The sequence below is a fragment of the Phyllostomus hastatus genome, unplaced genomic scaffold, assembly GCF_019186645.2.
Source record: "Phyllostomus hastatus isolate PE091 unplaced genomic scaffold, TTU_PhHast_1.1 phas_contig_98, whole genome shotgun sequence".
NCBI classification, from domain to species: Eukaryota; Metazoa; Chordata; class Mammalia; order Chiroptera; family Phyllostomidae; genus Phyllostomus; species Phyllostomus hastatus.
Genome location: NW_025333999.1, coordinates 11,162,605 through 11,182,435, shown reverse-complemented (window position 1 = coordinate 11,182,435; position 19,831 = coordinate 11,162,605). Strand labels below are relative to the sequence as shown.

General features: G+C 40.0%; 1 protein-coding gene across 6 annotated transcripts in view; it reads right to left on the bottom strand.

Annotated features, from left to right (window-relative positions):
• Positions 1 to 5,348: 5,348 nt before the first annotated feature.
• ADAM28 (ADAM metallopeptidase domain 28) overlaps positions 5,349 to 19,831 on the bottom strand; it is a 50,863-nt gene continuing 36,380 nt past the window's right edge. For 5 of the 6 annotated variants that reach the window (XM_045853383.1, XM_045853385.1, XM_045853387.1 and 2 more), the window contains 6 exons: positions 13,347 to 13,449; positions 11,082 to 11,241; positions 10,356 to 10,456; positions 9,948 to 10,026; positions 6,612 to 6,691; positions 5,349 to 6,440 (listed from right to left, as the gene is read on the bottom strand). In XM_045853383.1, coding sequence (XP_045709339.1) covers positions 6,434 to 6,440; positions 6,612 to 6,691; positions 9,948 to 10,026; positions 10,356 to 10,456; positions 11,082 to 11,241; positions 13,347 to 13,449 — 530 coding nt within the window. In that variant the 3' untranslated portion in view covers positions 5,349 to 6,433. The remainder of the gene's footprint in view (positions 6,441 to 6,611; positions 6,692 to 9,947; positions 10,027 to 10,355; positions 10,457 to 11,081; positions 11,242 to 13,346; positions 13,450 to 19,831) is intronic. The other variant, XM_045853384.1, reaches the window with a different exon arrangement.

The following is a 19,831-nucleotide window of genomic DNA, read 5'->3' as shown; positions in this document are numbered from 1 at the left end:
AAAAGAAAAGGATCAGAAAAGGATCAGAAAGGATCAGAAAAACTACTAGGGTCTTATCCTATTTGATATTTGAATTTTTATAGAATCTACTATTTAATTGCCATAGATAGTGATCCATTTTTCTTAATGGATATCAAATGAAGATAATTAGATAAACTATAATACTTGATTTATAACCATTCTTATCCACATATAATCCAATTTTAAATAAATTAAGGTTAAGATTTGGTTTGTTAATTATTCACTTTCAATAATGTCTAAGTAACTAGGAGGACACCACCCAAAACAAAATCTACAACCTTTGACAGTAGTCTGCACCTAACTAGGTCCATCTAATCAACACATCCACTTTCCTTCCCGACCTAAATTTAGCATTGCCTTGAATACTCTGTTCATCTTTCCTTGCCTTTTCTTTTCATTAATAACCTTACTGAATCTATATATGGTCCTATGACACATGCCCACCTGCCTGCAGTGAGCACGGAATGCTGTGGATGGTTCGTCAAAACATGAGAAAAACACACACACAGACAACCAGGTCCTGTGGGGGAATCAAGAAAGAAGAGCCACTCCTCACGTGGGGAGCACCTTGGCCACCCTCTCTCCTGGAGGGCACCATGGCCACTCCTCATGTGGGGAGCACCTTGTCCTCCTGCACAAGCAGGGTTTTATTCTTGAATACCAATACAGTTTGCAAATTACAAGCAGTTAGCTTTTGAAAGGTGCTGGCAGATTTCCTACTGGGATCCTAAGCCAGAGATTTTGGGGTTTTATCATTTAAAAAGACTACAGGACTTAAAGCTTAGTTCTGTTTCCTGCCTGTGACTTCATATTCTAATTAAAGAGCATCCTCCAGCAAGCAGATTTCACAGGGTCTTTCATATTCTATGAGTTAGGCCTGATTACCCCAGGAGTCCGCCATTCCTGGTCTGGACTGTACCGCCCCTGTTACTTCCAATGGGCCTGAGTTGGGCAGAGAAGACAAAGGCAGCTGGGAGACTTGGATTTCTCAAGGACTCAGGCATTGGCAAAATTGGTGATTGATGTCGATCACCCCGTTATTTCCACAGCCCCGCGAGTCTTGTCCCTGTTATTCCTTTGTGAACACATCTATCTTAGATTCATTCTCTATCCAAGAGAATTGTTACCCATCATTAACTGCTGTTCAAGCCAGGAAAATAAGTTTTTGTCTCCTTAGTGGTTCCTGGTCTGGAGGTCTTTTACTCAGCCTAAGTCATGGGGGATTACAGCTTCCTGAGACCAGGCAGGAGGGCCCCAACAGTTCTACTTATCTATTGCTGTCTAACAAACTTCCAGTTCTATCTAACTCATTTCTACCAAGATGAGGGGCAGGGGGCTGAATATTACTTTTCTAATATTTATATAGCCATACTGGCTTTCTGCCTAGGCCTATTACTGCCTAGTGAGCACGAAAGGACCATTCCTCGGTCTTGTCAGACACATCCCCACTGTGGAGGGCGAGCGGACCTGGGACAAGTCTAGCAAGTGTGGAAATCTAGACTTTCCAGTCAGCCTTTGCTGGGGTAGTAGGAGTGCAGCCACAAGTATTTATGTAGTTTCCGGCTGGAATAGAGCATTTATTGTCTCAAAGTTTTGTTTTTCTGGTTTGTTTTCTTCCTGGTCCTTTGGCTAAAGTGAACAGACTTTTCTTGGGGCTTTTCTTGTCTCTGTCCATTGCTATTTCCAGGTTGATGGATTCTTCAGGTTCAATCTGGAAAGAACGAAAGAGAAAGAAAGGAAGAAAGGAAGAAATGAAGGAAGAAAGGAAGGAAGGAAGACAGGGAGGGAGAGAGGGTGAGATGAAGGAAGGAAGGAGAAAAGAAAAAAGAAAAGGAGAGAAAGGAAGGAAGGAAGGAATGAAGAGAGAGAGAGAGAGAGGGAGGAAGGGAGGGAAGAAGAAGAAAGAGAAAAGAAAACAAAACACTCAGGGTACTCACTACTGTGTCCTTTGCATCTTGAGGTCTTAAAAGTTCAGTCTTCTCTCCAGTTTTCCATCTTATCATGACAGGGTGCAGTAGAAGTAATGCCTGCTTGAGTGTGGTTGGTAGGGCAATAACATGGGTGTAATAATTTATAGTTTTAATTTGAACATTTCACCTAACATGTCCTATGGAGTGCTTGAGTGTGACATTGTTAAATTACAGAATTATATACTTTTGATTTTGTAATAAAAAGGGGTGTTATTTGTGCCAGACCATATACAGATATATTTGTGTGTGTGTGTGTGTGTGTGTGTGTGTGTGTGTGTGTGTGTGTTACAGAACAAACAAGGGGGGCCTGGGACAATATACTATTATTGAAAGAAGGCCCCGGGTCCATCATGTCCGCCGCCCGAGGAAAGACGTCTCTCAATGCCAGAGATTCGTGAAAAGGAAAGGAAATGTTTATTTAATGCTATACAAACTTAAAGTAGTGACCTAATGTCTTTATCAAAAATCCCAAAGTCCCTTTTAAAAACCCCACAAACAGACACAGTCCTTCCTTCCTTCCCCCTTTGCCCAGTCCAGAGTACCGTATCTCAGGAAAGGAAATGGAAGTCCATGGCTCAGGCAGTCCTCTGGTTCTTCCCAGTTAGTCCTTCATCTCGACTGGGAGACCTCCCTGGGTTCCCGGCACCCTCCACTGAGTCGCCGGGATCTCTGCTAAAACCAGGTGGTGGTTCCCCCTTCTAAAGCTGTGGGGGTCCCCACTCTGGCAAAGGCACGTGGTCCTCTCTCCCAAGGTTACGGAAGAGTCCTCACTCTGTCCAGGCCGCGTGGTTCTCCCTCTCTCAGGGCTGCACATGGTTCTCCTTCTCAATGGCTGCCGTGTCTGGGTTTAAATCCCCCGCGCCAGTCTTCCTCTGCAGCCCCATTTCCAACTCCTCCTACACTTGGGCACACTTGCCCTCAATCTGCTGTCTTCTCCAGCTTTACTGGGCTGCCATCGTGGGTCTGGGCAGGTGTCACCCCATGTCCTGGAGCCAATCTTCTCCCAGTCCCAGTCCCAGTCCCAGTCCCTCTCCCATTCCCAGTATCAGGCGCCGTAACTCAGGGGACCTGCCCCCCAGTCACATCTTGTGGGGGAGATCCCTTTCCATCCCCCTGGCCTTGAGCATGGCCATAGCTATTTAGCATATCTAAGTGACCAGCCAAAGGCTATAGGTATGCTAAATGATCATGCCATGGATTAGCTGCAAAGCTGACCTGCATGTTCTTGCTCTGTGTGCCCCTTCCCCCAACTCACACCTGTGGGGGAAGGGGTGAAGACACCTTAAAATCTCCTGGACACCTTGAGTTCTGGACCCCATTTCAAATGCTTATTTGGGGTCCCCCCTCTTGGCTGCACCCTGTAACATATGTACATTTTATAAAGGGGTTTTAGTTGTACTTCATATGAGAAATAGGAAAAATGATACACCTACTTCATCTTTCTGTTTAAATTATTTTCAAAGAAACTCTATTTCATCTAAGCTGCTGAATTTGTTTTACCATAAAGTTTCATCATACTTTGTTAGTCCTTTCAGAGTCTAAGGGACTTGCCATGCCATCTCTCCCATTCCCAGTATAGGTCATTTCTGCTTTCTCATTATACTCGATGTGTTTTGGTAAAGGTTTATCAATTTAAGTTTCCTTTCTAAATAATCAAATTATGGATTTGTTATTTTCAATCCTCATATTTTCTGTGTGTACTTCATTTTTCTTATTTTGTTTATTTTTATCTTTTATTATCTGAAGTAATTAATTTTAAACTAACATAAGCTTTGAAACGATATACATTTTCACAGCATTATCCAACAAATTTTTATATCCTTTTATTTCATTATCCTTAAGTTTAAAAAATCTCCTACTTTTATTTTTTATTAATTCATAAGATTTTGAAGTATGCTAGTTAATTTTAAACTTTCCAAGATACCTTATTTTAATGGAATTCTAGTATATTTCTATTATGTTCTGGAAAAATTTTTGTAACATTTCAGCTTCTTGAAATATATGAGACACATTGATTTGCATATTTTCTCTTTTAGTGAAGGATCCATGTTCTCTTTAAAATTACGTATTTTTTGTGGTTGTGAATATAGTACTCTTTATTAATTAGACTGTACTAATTACCTAGCTAATAGTGCTGTTCAAGACTTCTATAACTGTGCTGTTAACATTTTTCCTGGTTATTCTATCAGTTCCTAAGAGAGGTATGTTAAATCACCTGCCATAGGTGAATTTACCTATTTATCCCATAATGTTTATTAGTTTGTGTTTCATGTATTTTAAGCTTTATTACTAGGTGCATAACATTTAAGATTATGATGTTTTTATGATGCATACCTCACTATATTTCCAGTTGTATTTCTTACATAAAATCTATTTTTCTAATATTTATATAGCCATACTGGCTTTCTGATAAAGTATTTGCATGGTATGTTTGATTTTTTTTTATATTCAATTCTGTCTTTACAGTAATATTAAATACTATATGTTTCTTGGAATATAAATCCAACTTTTTAAAGGCTCTCTGGAAAGTTTTCTCTATATGATCTCCGCAATTTAATTTCTTCTTTAATTCTATTTATTCTACTATACATTCTACTTTAGTCTGTGTTTCAACTATTATGTTTTTAAAAAATTATTTATTTTTATTAAGTTTATTGGGTGGCAATGGTGAATAAAGTGTACAGTACCACAATACATCATCTATATATTGCATCGTGTGCACACCACCCAGAGTCAAACCTCCTGTTGATAGGGGACTCAAGACTTGGAAAGTTTTAGCTTAAGGTCAAAAGTTGTAAGTCTAGCAAGTAAAGTGTATGTTAAGCTTTTGTTTCAGAAACTACAGATAAGGCCCATCCTGGCTCCTGAGAAAAGCAGCTGACCTCCTGGGGTACTGGCTAGAGATTACCACCTGGGGACATGTTGGAGGCATCCCGGCCTTCTGTGTAACCAACACCCACCCCCCACCCCCCTTAGGAATAGCTAACTGCCGAGAACAGGAAGGCTGCAGCTTCACTCACCTAATCCTCCCTGAATTTCAAAGCCCTCAGCGCACCTTGCTTGTCCTCCCCCACCCGCCTTATACAAGATCTGGCCAGGAAAGAGAAGGCAAGATGGTTTGTTAGGGTATGAATCCGTCACCATCTTCTCGGATCGCCAGCCACCTGAGTAAAGTGCCCATAAAAGATTCAATCGCTGTCATTGCTTATTGGACTTGGCAGCCCGAACGCCGGTGTCTTTTCCGGTTACACTATCACCATGTATTTGACCACCTTTACCCTCTTCTCCCTCCCCTGAGCCCCACCCCCCACCCCCAACCAACAAGGCTAACAAACAAAGCCTCATAGACACAGATAACAGCATGGTGGTTAACTATTACATTTTTATGTCTAGTATTTTTCCTTGGATCCATTTTTTATGTTTTCTTGTTCTTGTTTCATATTTGGAATACCTTCCCTTGTACTTTTTAACATATTTGTTATTTGTTGGCCCTTCTTTTTTCATGTTTCTGCATAGGATGGAATCTGTAATGCAATATATTGTTTTTCTTTGAAAATGTTTGTTCCCTATTGGGTTGTTGTTTTGGTGATTTTTACATGACACTACCGCTTTTTCTATGAAGCAATGCATATAGAAAAGGACAACCTCAGATACTATCAGCTGCAAAAGCTTAGAGAGTGGGAAGTTGATCAATCTCCCACAGGGTGGAAATCCTCAAACACCAGAAAACCAGTCCATGACTCACCACTCACAGACAGCTCTGGGACAGAAGGTTACTTTCTGCCCCCAAGAGAACCAGCATCTGAAGATAAACTCTTTAGATGTTACTTCTCCTGTGGGTTTCAAGGGGCTGCGGTGAGTAAACAACTGTCAGGGATTAGTAAATCTCACTTCCCCAGGCTTCCTTCCTACTGCTGGAGAGCTCTGACTTTAATCTCAGACCCCAGGAGCAGTTTCAGTTGCTGCAAGTATACACAGACAGTGCCATGTGTGCAAGACAAAGCTGGCAAGCAGCCAGAGGGCGAAACTGATAGTATACCCTTCTGCTCTGTCACAGAACTACCAGGTGATTTCCTTTCCAAGCCAACCACGCAGGAAGTCTGCAAATGAAGCAATCCCACTGCCTCTCCTCCAGGGGATCTTCCAATTTCCTTAAATTCTTCTGGGACCAAAGAGAGCGGCAGCTGTGTCCTACCAGCAATTTGCTGGAAATCACTGGATTTATTTTTGTAATGTAAACAAGATAAACATGGCTTCTTTTCTCATTACATTTACTTAGAATCAGATCACCGGTCCTCTTTGTTGCCCCATTTGTGCTTCAAGAAGAAAGCAGAAGTTTGCCCAGACAGACCCTGTATCCTTAGTTGTGAGCCACTGTTGCAGGAAGCCCCACACACAGCTGTTGGAAGAGGACTTTGAGGCCCCCTGAGTGACAGAGAGATTCACCACCTGAAGAGAAATTAGAAAACTCATATCAGTATAAGTTCTATTGTGACATTATCTCTAGTTGCAACAAAATGAAAGGTATGACTATGTCTGGCAAATAAGCACATAAAATGTTCAACATTATTTATTATTAGGAACTGCATATTAAAACAATGATAAAATATCAGTACCCACCTGTTAGAGTGACCAAAATCCAGAGCACTGACAGTAGCAAATGCTGGCCAGTGCCAAGACTGGGAAGATCCAATGGGAAGCTGAAGCATCAGATGGAAGTCAAGAGAAAATGTAATGGAGATGTATAGGAGAGAATAAGAAAGAGTATAAGTAAATTACTTCATAAATAAATAGCGTTATGTGGGGAAGGTAGATAAATGCAGAGACAGACTCTATGGCTCTGCCAATAGCCAGCTTTTTACATTTAATAAATAATTTAAACTCTATGGGCATCTTTAAATTTTCTCATCTATGAAATGCAGTGAATTTATAACTTGTCAATTTCCAAAAAGGGTTTTCTAAGAAACGTGTAAAGGTAGTATGGTCTCATAAAAAGCAGTAGAAGAGAGATGTCCATGGTCTAAAAAGGGAACTCTCTGTGGAACATTTCATATGAGATACGTAGAGCAAATACTTCTGAGAGGTATGAGAAAGGAGGATGCTTATAATCATTGGAAAATGAATGCCTGGGAGGTTAGAGTGAATAGAAAGTAAGGGGGGTTGGCAGAAAAGGAGTGAATAATTTTAAAATCAACTCTGAAACAAAGTAGATAAAAAGAAATGGTATTGAAATCATATTCCCCTCAGTAGCAAATAACGACTCGAGATATAAGACAAATTGGCAGAGACATACCTAAGTGTTCTACTGATTTTTTCTCTGATCAGAAAAATTATTGACAGAAAAGAAATTATGCAACCCTGTGAATTGGGGAATGGTTCAAACAAATTTCCTGGGTCTATATGGTGTTTTTTCCTTTTACTGACTTATCCAAGTAATAAATGTAACTTCAATCTGTTGCTATTTCAAATGTCTTTTTCCTTGTAGTAATCAGAAGCCACAAATACCAGGAGGTTCAAATTTGAAGAACAATTCAAACAGCTACCACTCTTTTATTATAGAAATTAGCAAGTCAAAAGACTTTTTTGTCTAAATGCAAGAAAAGTTCACAAGTGTGAACACATGTACATGCAGACAACAGTAGTAAAATTCTAGGTAAGATTTTAGTGTCAGTTCAAATATCTGATGCTTTTCACCCTCTATTAAAAAGAAAAGAATTACAAAAATATAGGAAGTTAAAGGATTGAGTGTGACGGTCAATGAGTAAATTATGGCCCAAACATCAGAAATAGATGTTATTTTTCCTTGGGAAGCCAACAGGGAATCTGAATGTGGGACAGATGATTCATTTAAACCCATCCCCATCCCTTACATACGTAGAACAAGAGTGGCTCATGCCTCAAAACAAAGCCCTTCTAGAGAATTCTCTACAAGCAATGAGGGATGCAAGAGCCCGAGAAGCAGCACAGAGGCTAAAGATGGGCACCCAAAACAAGGCGTCAAGGAGAAATTCAGTGCAAAGGGAAAGCAACTCTCAGGAAGGAAATGAAATGAAGACTTCTCTCCTCATGAAAGAGGGTGTAGACTGCGGGGGTGCCCCCCCCCCAAGCCTCCACAAACCTTGGTTGAGGGATGGGGGAGAGCAGATGATAGAATTAGATACTTTACATTACAATGACAACTTGGTAGCTTCAGTAGCTAGTTTAATAGCTGTGCTACTGTCTGGGGCAAGGTGGGTGTGACTTTCAGACCGTATGCTGACTTGTGACTAGCCAGGGGAGGTGGTTCTCCCTGGATCACTGAGTCACTCTTGCCCTGACTGGGGATGGCAGCAGAGTATAGTAAACTATACAGAAAACTGGCAAACGTGGCTCATAGTGGGAGGAGTCAGAGATGAGATTACTCAGGAGGCTCTGGGTCAGAACTTAAAACAAAGGGCAGGCAGCTTTAGGGAAGGAAGGAGCCATGCTACCAGCAGTGAAATAGCAGCTATGCAGTTTGTAGGGATTATTCAGGCATGTGGCCTGGTGTAATAAGGGAAAGAATGGCATGTTGCTACTCCGATCATGCCTGCTGTAGCTGCCATCAAGGATCCTGTCTTGCAAGACACTGACCTGTTGCCTTGCAAACCCGAACTCTATCTGGATACTTGGAACTTGTGCCTTTCCTGGACTTCACCATGATCCAGTGTAACATGGCACGTGCTTTCCTGGACTATAACATGGAGGCTGATGACAACGTACCCCAGATCCTGAAGGAGAGAACTGCCACATGAGGATGGCAACTTTGGTACCTTCCAGAGTGATTGGAGAACTGTTGGTGCAACTGGCTTAAGATAAGGAAATAGGGAACTACTGAGCTTGGTTTTGATTTATAGCCTTTTGAGGAACAAGGGAAGTGCTAGGTCTCGTGGGAAAGGAGGGCTCCAATCATAAGTGCTCTGAGTTGGAATATTGTAAATAAAAACCTGTATTGATTGTTGGGTCATTCACCAAGGCACTATGTGAATGGGTCCCTGTCTGCTCAGTTACACCCATTGCAAACTACTCTTCACCCTGGCTATGAGAGGTGAGGATCCCCACTCTGGCTGTCCCCACCCTGATGGCCTGTAGGGAGATGTGTCTATCTGCTGACAGAGCTCATAGCCAGATCTCTCATCAGGAGAGCCTATTGGTAGGTACAACAAACACACACATATGCAGACAAAATCCATGTGAGCTAGGTCAAGGCAATCTAATTTCATATTCAACAAAAGATCACATACACTAAAGAAAAACAACACAATGAAATACAAGAGACAAGGTGAAAAAACAGAACAGTCCAACTCAAAAGAAATAGAGATAATTCAGAATACAGAATTAAACCTACAAAACAAACCTGTTGTATTCTTAGAGAGTTTTATGAGGATGTTATATCTATAACTAAGTCAAGGCAGGCATGAAAATGGAACACTCAGAAAACAAGGAAGTTTGGGGAATTAAAATATTACAAATATAAAATTTGAGGAAGTTGTTTTGTATGTAGAGTAAATGCCCAAGAATGTGGAAAATAAGGTTTAAAAGTTGTTAAAGAGCCCTGACTGGTGTGGCCCCAATGGATTGGGGCTTTGTTCCACAAAGCGAAAGGTCACTGGTTTGACTCCCAGTCAGAGCACTTGCCCGGGGTTGTGGGTTTGGTCCCAGGTCAGTGCACGTGTGAGAGGCAACCAATTGGTGTTTCTCACGTTGATGTTTGTCTCCCTCTCTTTCTCCCTCCCTGCCCCTCTCTCTACAAATAAATAAGTGAAATCTTTTTCTAAAAGCTGTCATAGAAACTTTGAAGATAAATACTGCAGATTCAGTATCTACAGGACAGGAATTTCAAGGGGAGAGAAAAGAGGCCACAAAATCTTTTGTTACACTAAATAAAAGCTTGGAAAAGAAAAGCAATTTCTCAGGTAGACATGAAATGTTACCTACAGAACACCACGGAGGAGTTCCTGCAGAGAGGAGGGGCCCAACCCTCTTTGCACTGACACTGGAGCTCATGGTCACACACCTGGGGGATCAAGGATCCTGTCAGTTTGCACATTAGACTGTCCACTGGTAGAGGGCCTACCCATCCACTGTAAGTCCATTCTGAAAAAAGAATAACCCCATTCTGTGTCTTTCCACTATCTACATAAAAACAAAGTAATGATAGGAATTTCACATACTAGTTCATACTAGGTTCTTAGAAGAACTTTTTCACTCAAATACCCTATTGAGGGGTTAGACAAACTTAATCATTTTAATCATTTCACCCTGAAACATTCTTTTACATCATCAAAACTGACTTAAAAATTATGTAAGATTCAGCAAGCTTGGGGAAACATTTTCAAAACTTACAGCGTGTCCTTTGCACCTAGATGAGCAATTGGTCGATTTGAAGGCTTTCTCAATATCCACACATTCTGCTTCAATGCAAACCTGAAAAACATGATGGGACACTAAGGTCCAAAAGTGTCAGCTCTGCAAATTTCTGTCTGTTTGGAATTTGGCTTTATATTATTAGCCACTATTTCCAATATCAAACTTGCCTTTCTATTAGGGAAATCACAGCATTCTTTTGAAAATAGGAAGGGGGGATATAGATACTTTTTATTTAATATGTTATTAAATATTAACATATTTACAAAATCCTCTTAAAGATTCCCTTACTTCATTCAAAATGCTTCTGCTTCATTTATCAGGGGTCAGTGCACATAGCACAAAGTACCCTTTCCAACCAAAGATATTATGAAAAGTATGTTAATATCATATCTTCTGTAGCATTTATAATGATCATTCATGTAAAAATAAATAGTATTGTTAATCTCTTTATTATTATCAGAGTGACTAGCATTCATTGAAAACCTACCAGTTTGGAGACAATAAAATTTACCTAAGTTTAACAATCTTGTGCCAAGCATGTAATAGGTACTTATTAAGTAATACTGAAGGAATAAATGCAGGCAGGCATGAATGAATGGCATAAGCATTGCTTTGAAAATTGCTCCTATGAAACAAATACAAAGAGGCCTTGAAAACAAACAAAAAACCCCTATTTGAATAAAAATCACAATTTCAACTTACCTTCTTATCTCCACACTTGGTTCCGTTGGCTACCATGCCTATTTCTTGACTCTTGTCTTCAGGGTCAAATGCTTTACATGTCAAGAAAGTTATTACAGATCCTTTCTGGTGCAAGTTGTCTGACCCACCTTGACAGAACAACTTCCCACACATGACATCACTGAGGAAAAGCCAAAATTTGCTGCCGTTGAGAACCAGGATCCAAGTTGCAGTTTTATACAAATGTTGATAGCTCCCTGACTATCATAATTAACTAATGGTTTTTCTCCCCATAGCACAGACTCCTGGTTCTTTATATCAATTTCCCCCGATTCTTCAGTAATAGAACCACTGAATATGGAAAAGCACATTGTTGCTGTAGCAACATATTTAATATAAAAACACATTTCCCAGTTTCCCATGAAGCTTATTTTGGCCAATCGCCTAAGCTTTAGCCAATAGGAAGGAAGCAGAGTCTTAAGTACAATACAAATGCTTGAAAGTACCCTTACTTTGGTGGGGGGTTTCCTTTTTGCTTATTGGAAAGTGACACTGGGGCTGGGGGAGCAAACATAGACCAAAGAAACACTTGGGAGAGGAGGTCATATGTGTGATGGAGCTAGAAAATATTGAAGAATGGGATTCTAACATAATGGAGGACACCTAGGAAATCAATTTCTATTTTATTTTAGCTAATGTTCCTTATTTATTTTCATGAGTTGCAGCAGAATAATTCTCTCCGCTGTGGTTGGGTCAATACAAAGCTGAGCTTTGGCTGATCCTCCAAGGCACCCCCAAAGAACGATCTCCCTGCAAATTCAGGTGAAACTGCTCGGCCGGCACTCAATAAAGCCATTCATTTACCACCAAGGAGAGTAAGGTCAATGTCAATAAAACCGCAGTGCATTCCTTTATGCAGAATTCAGAAGAGGGTTGTGAAAAAAGTATTCTGGGTACACATAGAATCACATTCTTCTGATGTCTTTGGTGGTTGTTAATAAATATGATTGAGGAGTGGAGAAAGCCATGCATTCTCTCCAAACTTGAGAGGGTGTTTTCTGGAATCATTTAGGTGAAGATTCTAGGGTACTGGGAATTATAGGGTTCCTCTCCACTCCAGCCAGTTAATATGAAGAAGTGACTAGAAAGGCAGCCTGTGGGGAGAAGAAATACTTGTGCCTCTAATGACAGAAATTATTCAGTGCCGAGACAGACGGTAATACAGGACAGTGGTGTGTACGCATGCTGCAGAGGAAAAATGGAACTACCCTATGCTCTTTTCCCACTCTCTGCCTCTCATACTACATATCGCTCTTCCCGTCCCCCCAAATATTTCCTTTTACATATTTCCCCCCTTTGAATCTACTCTGATTTTTTAAAAAGGAGAAAGCACAGAATATGATGGTCCATCCTATAGGCCCAACTGCCCCAAGAGATGACCTTATGGCCAAAATATAGTTTGTTTAGAAAAACTAAACATATGTGTATTTGTGTATACACATGCATATGTATGTATATATGTGTAATATCAATCATCTATAAAAATTAGTGTTTAATAGAAAAATTTGAGAAATGTTGATCTTGTTTAACCTCTTCTTGTACATGAACTTAAATGTGTAAAATATGGAACAGGTATACAAGTAGTTTATTGTCATTTGAATTTTTAATGTAATTTTAAAATTGCACGATCAAAAAATCCTATAGAAAGATCTCAAATTCATTGTATGTAATAGTCTATGATTCTTCTAGAGTATCACTATAAAAATTAAAACATTCTTCAGGTGAATTGTCAATGTTTTCTCTTACTGCTTTTTTTCTTTATATAATTTCATGGCAAGTTTAAATTAAATAAAACTGTATAGGCATTTTATTGGTTATTTCTCTAAGTCAGTAAATATTTGTGCCACTAGACTCATAATCAAAGACATTGGATGGGAAAATACCTAAAATATCCTGGAAAATCATTGGACACATTTTCAACCAGGCCCATTCACTCACACTGCATGTTCCATCTCAAACATTCCTTCTATTCATTAGTGATTGTACTTGGTGTCATCTGAAACACCTACCAAGAATGACTTGAAAAGAGGGATCAATTCTTATTTCTCTTGTTAACTCAGTGTCTAGCTTGAAACACGGCACGTAGTAGTCATTCAGTGACTATCTATCATGAATGACGTCTAAATTCATTTTCTCTCTAAATGAAATAAATCAGAATGTGTGGCTGGATGTATGCAAGTTCCCTAGTCTGTGGAGCAGAAAGGTTCAGACAATAAGGCCACTTACTTTGCTTTACAGGGAATGTGTGTGTCGCCCACTTTGCGGCAGTACCCATACCGTAACCCATTTGTGTTCTTGCTGTAACATGACATATCTGCAACCTCAGCTCCTGGGCCAGGCATGATCAATAGGGACATATTTGAAAAAAAAAAAAGAGAAAGAAAGTTCAATGCAGCAAAGGGTCAATGGGCTATAAAACCAACAGCATAGGGACTATAGTTAATAATATTATAATAACTATGTATGGTGCCAGATGGGTATTCAAAATAATGGGGTATTGCTGTGTAAATTACATGATTGCATGACCGCTGTACTGTACACCTGAAATTAATACAACATAGTGCTGAATGGAAACCGTAATGGAAAATTAAAATTTAAAAAAATACCATCATCAGAAATACTATTTTAACATACAGTCATACATTGCTTAATGGCAGGGTTGCATTCTGAGAAATGCACCATTAGGCAATTTTTTCATTGTAGGGATATCACAGAGTGCACTTACACAAACCTAGATGGTATAGCCCACTATACACCGAGGCTGTATGGTCTAGCCTACTGCCCCAGGCTACATGCCTATACAACATGTGCTGAATACTGTAGGCTATTGTAACACAGTGGTAAGTGTCTGTGTATCCAAACATGAAAAAGATGCAGGTCTTCTTGTTGGATTGTTCCCTTTCTTATTATGTACTGCCTTTCTTTTTTGAAAATCTACTTTGTTGGATATAAGTGCTGCTACCCCAGCTTTTTTTCTTTTCCATTTGCATGAAATATCCTTTTCCATCCCTTTACTTTTAGTCTGTGTGTATCTTTTGATCTGAGATGGGTCTCTTGGAGACAGCATATATATGGGTTTTGTTTTCTTATCCATTCAGCTAACCTATGCCTTTTGGTTAGAGCATTTAAGCCATTTATATTTCCTAAAACTATATTTTATTGATTATGCTATTAGAGTTATCCCTTTTTTTCTCCCCTTTATTCCCCTCTGTGCTGTACCTCCCATCCCACCATCATTCCCCCACCTTAGCTCATGTCCATGGTTCATACATATAAGTTTTTTGGCTTCTCCATTTCCCATACTATTCTTAACCTCCTCCTATCTATTTTGTGCCTACCATTTATGCTTCTTATTCTCTGTACCTTTTCTTCCATTTTTCCCCTCCCACTCCCCACTGATAACCCTCCATGTGATCTCCATTTCTGTGAATCTGTTCTTGTTCTAGTTGTTTGCTTAGTTCATTTTTGTTTTTGTTTTTTTAGGTTTGGTTGTTGATAGTTGTGAGTTTGTTGTCATTTTACTGTTCATATTTTTTATCTTCTTTTTTTTCTTAGATAAGTCCCTTTAACATTTCATATAAGTGCTTGGTAATGATGAACTCCTTTAACTTGACCTTATCTGGGAAGCACTTTATCTTCCCTTGTATTCTAAATGAGAGCTTTGCTGGATAGAGTAATTTTGGATGTAGGTCCTTGTCTTTCATGACTTCGAATATGCTTGCCAGCCCCTTCTTGTCTGCAAGGTTTCTTTTGAGAAATCAGCTGACAGTCTTATGGGAACTCCTTTGTAGGTAACGGTCTCCTTTTCTCTTGCTGCTTTTAAGATCCTCTCCTTACCTTTAATCTTGAGTAAGGTAATTATGGTGTGTCTTGGTGTGTGCTTCCTTGGGTCCAACTTCTTTGGGACTCTTGAGGTGCCTGGACTTACTGGAAGTCTATTTCCTTTGCCAGATTGGGGGAGTTCTCCTTCATTATTTTTTCAAATAAGTTTTCAATTTCTTGCTCTTCCTCTTCTCTTTCTGACACCTCTGCGATTCTGATGTTAAAATGCTTAAAGTTGTCCCAGAGGGTCCCAAACTTCTCTTCGTTCTTTTGAATTCTTGTTTGTTTATTCTGTTCTGGTTGAATGTTTATTTCTTCCTTCTGCTCCAAATTGTTGATTTGAGTCCTGGTTTCCTTACCTTCACTGTTGGTTCCCTCTACATTTCCTTTTATTTCACTTTTCATAGCCTTCACTTTTTCCTCTATTTTGTGACCATACTCAACCAATTCTTTGAGCATCCTGATTACCAGTGTTTTGAACCATGCATCGGATAGGTGAGCTATCTCTTTGTCACTTAATTGTATTTTTTCTGGAGCTTTGATCTGTTCTTTCATTTGGACCAAATTTTTTGTCTTAGCATGCCTGTTACATAGTAAGAGGTGGAGACTTAGGTATTCGCTAGGGAGGTGCAATTCATGAACATGGGTTCATGTTGCTGTGTTGTAGCAATGTATGTGGGGGAGAGGCCTGAGAGAGAACAAAGCCACTTGCTCAGCTCTTGGTTGGCTTTCAGTCACTTCCTCTGCTACTTACAAGCAAATTGAGCCCTTCTAGTGCTGATTCCTAGGTGGGTAGGTTTGTGTACCTTCTAGGAGTCAGTGGGTCTCTCCAACAAACTCTCCTGTGAGGCTGGGAGTTACTCCTGCTGCCTCAACTCCCACAAGTTTTTTTCAGTCAGAGGTCTTGAGACTTTATTTCCCTGGGTTCCACTGGAACCCTGGGTTGCATGGTCTGTCTTGCTCCCCAGTTGTTCCTACCAGTTTATTCTCATGCAAATGTGGGACCATCAGGTCTGCCAGCAGCCACCTCACTTGCCCTGGTCCTCTAACCACCACCTTGCCATGAGTCCTCTCCACCCTGGCTGCCTGTCTCTGGCCCTCCTACCAGCCTGGATGAATGTTTCTTCTTTAACTCCTTGGTTGTTGGACTTCCACACAGTTTGATTTTTCCAGCAGTTCTGGTTATTTTTTGTTTTTAAATTTGTTGTCCTTCTTTTGGTTGTGCAAGGTGGCAAAGTGTATCTACCTATGCCTCCATCTTGGCTTGAAGTCCATTTACATTTAAAGTGATTATTGATAGATATGTATGCAGTGCCACTTTATCTCACACCTGTCAGAATGACTATCATCAATAAATCAACAAACAAGTGCTGGCGAGGATGTGGAGAAAGGCGAACCCTTTTACACTGCTTGTGTAAATGCAGATTGGTGCAGCCATTGTGGAAAGCAGTATGGAGATACCTCAAAACATTAAAAATGGCTCTTCCTTTTGACCCAGCAATCCCACTTCTGGGAATATATCTGAAGGGACTAGAAACACTGATTCAAAAGAATATAAGCACCCCTATGTTCATTGTAGCATTATTTACAATCACTAAGATATGGAAGTAGCCCAAGTGTCCATCAGTAGATGAGTGGATAAAACAACTATGGGATATTTACACAATGGAATACTACTTGGCCATAAAAAAGAAAATTTTACCCTTTGTGATAGTATGGATGGACCTAGAGAACATTATGCTAAATGAAATAAGCCCAGTCAGGGAAAGACAAATGCCAAATGATTTCACTCATATGTGGAAACTAATGAACAAACTGAATTAACAAGGAGAACAGAGACAGACTCATAGTTGGAGAGCAGATGACAGCTAGTCGGGGGATAAGGTTAAGAGGTGGAGGGATTGAGCAAATAAGGGGTTGAAGGATTGCAGAAGGATCTAAGGGAACTAAATAGCAATGGAAAAAATACAATAAAGATTAAATAAGAAATAAATAAAAGGTACAGTAATATTACACTATAAATGACTAAAAATGGTGAACCTGTGTAGGGAACTTACCATGGACGGAAGTTGCAGCACCAGGAGTGGCTCCGGTGGCGTTAGTGGGCGGGGAGAGAGTGTGAAGGCCTAGGATGTGACTGTGCAACACTGCAGACTTTGTAAACACTGGGTGCTTAGGCTACACTAAATCTATTTAAAAAATACTTTTCCTTCTTCAATAATAAACTAAACTTAGCTTACTATAACTTTATTTTATAAACTTTTTATTTTTAAAACTTTTAAACTATTTTATAACAACACAGCTTAAAACACAAACTATTGTATAGTTGTACAAAAACTTTTTTCTATATATCCCTGTTCTAGAAATTTCTATTAAAATCTTTTTTTTTAAACTTGGGTCAGGATCATTATCACTGTCTCCCACCTCCACACCTTGTCCCACAGGAGGGTGTTCAATGGCAACAACATGCAGGGAGCTGTCATCTCCTATGACAACAGTGCCTTCTCCCAGAACACCTCCTGCTGGAGGAGCTTCTTGAGAAAGTTATCACTCTTCAGAAATACGTCCATGGTGGTTTGCTTGGCTTCTCTTCTTCATCATACATTTGCTTATAAGCAGACAATGCATCATGAGCATTCCTCTCTATTAATGAAAACCTTTCAGTGGTAGCATCCCTGTTTCCTGACTTTTCAAGAAGCCTGCTGAAATCTGCAAAAGCTTCAGCTAAACCCTTCACTGCAAATGTTCTTGGGGGGGGGTCTTCTTTTCCTTCTCCCAGTTTTTTCTCTTTCCTATTTTCCAGCTATGCATTCCTGTTCCAGTTCCAATGATCCAGTCATTGGTCATTGGTCAGTCCCTCAGAAACTACCTCCACATGTGCCTCAGTGTCATCCTACCCCCCGCCCCCCGGTGGAAGGCATTTGCCGTCTCCACCACTGTCTCAATTGCTGCAGCCTCCTCATCCTTGGCAAATCTTGTGAAGTCATGGGTGAATCTCTTGAGTGTCTTCTTTCCAGATGCCATTCATACTCTTCTTGGTGACATCACCCCAAGCCCAAGGAAGGTTCTTAATGCTGTCAGAGATACTTTAATCCTAAGCATCTTTTTGGTGTCTTCCTCAGTTGCAACAACTACCTGGGCAAGGGTCCTCCTCAGGTAGTAGGCCTTAGAGGCTGCTATACCTCTTTGACTGTTGGATCAAAGAGGTGGTGTTTGGAGGGAGAAACATACTTTGTTGTCAGGATGAAGATCACCACTAAAAGGAGGATGCCCAGGAGCTTTATTACCAATAAGCAAAATCTTGAAACATATGCTAGGCTCCAAACAGCACTTCTCCACATCACTGGCACAGCAACCCAGGAAGGGATCTTGGACGAGGAGCTGGGTCAGCCATGACCTCCTATTGCTCCTGTAGCGCACTGGCTGGGTGTGCTTGCTGAAAAGCTCCAAGGCCCTGGGGTTTTCCCTATGCCAGACCACAATGGGTTTCCATTTGTGGCCTGTAACACTGCCCCCAACCAAGACTGTCAACCCGTCCTTAGAACCTTGAAACCTGACACTGACTGGCCCCCTTATGGATGAGAGTCCTTTCAGGCACCCATTTCCAGAGTAGGGAGCTTTCATCCATATTGAATATTTGCTCTGTCAAGTAATTTTCCTCCACAATCAGCTTATCTAGAGTTTTCAAAAAAATTTAGCTGTTTTCACATTAGTAACTTGCATACTCACCACTCACATTCACATTATGTAATGAATAACAACTCTCGGATCATTTAAACCAACCCACGCTAGCCATAAATTCAACATCATCATTTCAACATCACAAACAATTTTTTTGCTTTGGACATAATTGTCACAGTGTTGAGAAAAGCACACTTCTGTGTCTGTTCTTCAGTCCAGGTCATTAGAAGTTTCTCCCTATCTGATATAAGTCCTTTTTGAATATTTTTCTTTTTTTAATTAAATGTATTGGAGTAACATTTGTTAATAAGATTATTTCAGTTTCAATTATAGAATTCTATACTACATCATCTGTATATCATACTATGTGTTTACCACTCAAAGTAAAATTATTTTCCATCACCATATATTTAATCCCCTTTACCCTTTCTATCTCCTAACCCCTTCCCTCTGGTAACCACCATGCTGTTGTCTGTGTCTATGAGTTTTTGTCTTGCTTGCTCATTTGTTGCTTTCAGTTTTATATCTCATATAGTATTGAAATCATATTGTTCTCAAATTTGTGTTAGTCTCATTGCCTTCAAGGAAGCAGACTCTTTAACAGCTTCTATCATTTTGTTCTTGTTCTTCAAGATAGTTGCCGTGGTGGAAGGGGACATGCCCAACTGGCAAGCAACAACTACCACCGACTTCCCACCTTCATCATCCTTATTCACTTCTATCCCCAGGTGAGTCCTCTGATGTGGCCTCTTACTGGCAACATTAGCAGTGGATTTTATACATTTAAGAGCCATGATGAACAACACATGAGAGTAAATCAATAACACAAGAAAATGAAGCATTACATAGACACAGTAGACAGGAGATGTCTGAGACAGACTCTTGTACGGCAGACTTTTCTTAAAAGCAGAAAGAGAACACTAAAATAAGGACGAGATGGATACTAGAGTAAATGTATAAACCAATGAGGCAATTATTTATTATCATTATCAGTATTATGTCCTGTGCATAACTGCATGTGCTACACTTTTATATAACTGGCAGGGCAGTGTGTTTACATCAACATTACCACACACATGTGAGTGATGTGTTGTGCTATGACATTATGATGGTTATGACATCAGCATGTAATACACAATTTTCAACTGCATTAAATCTAATTCAAATCTAATTCAGCCACCTTAGGATATGTGGTTTGTCAATGACCG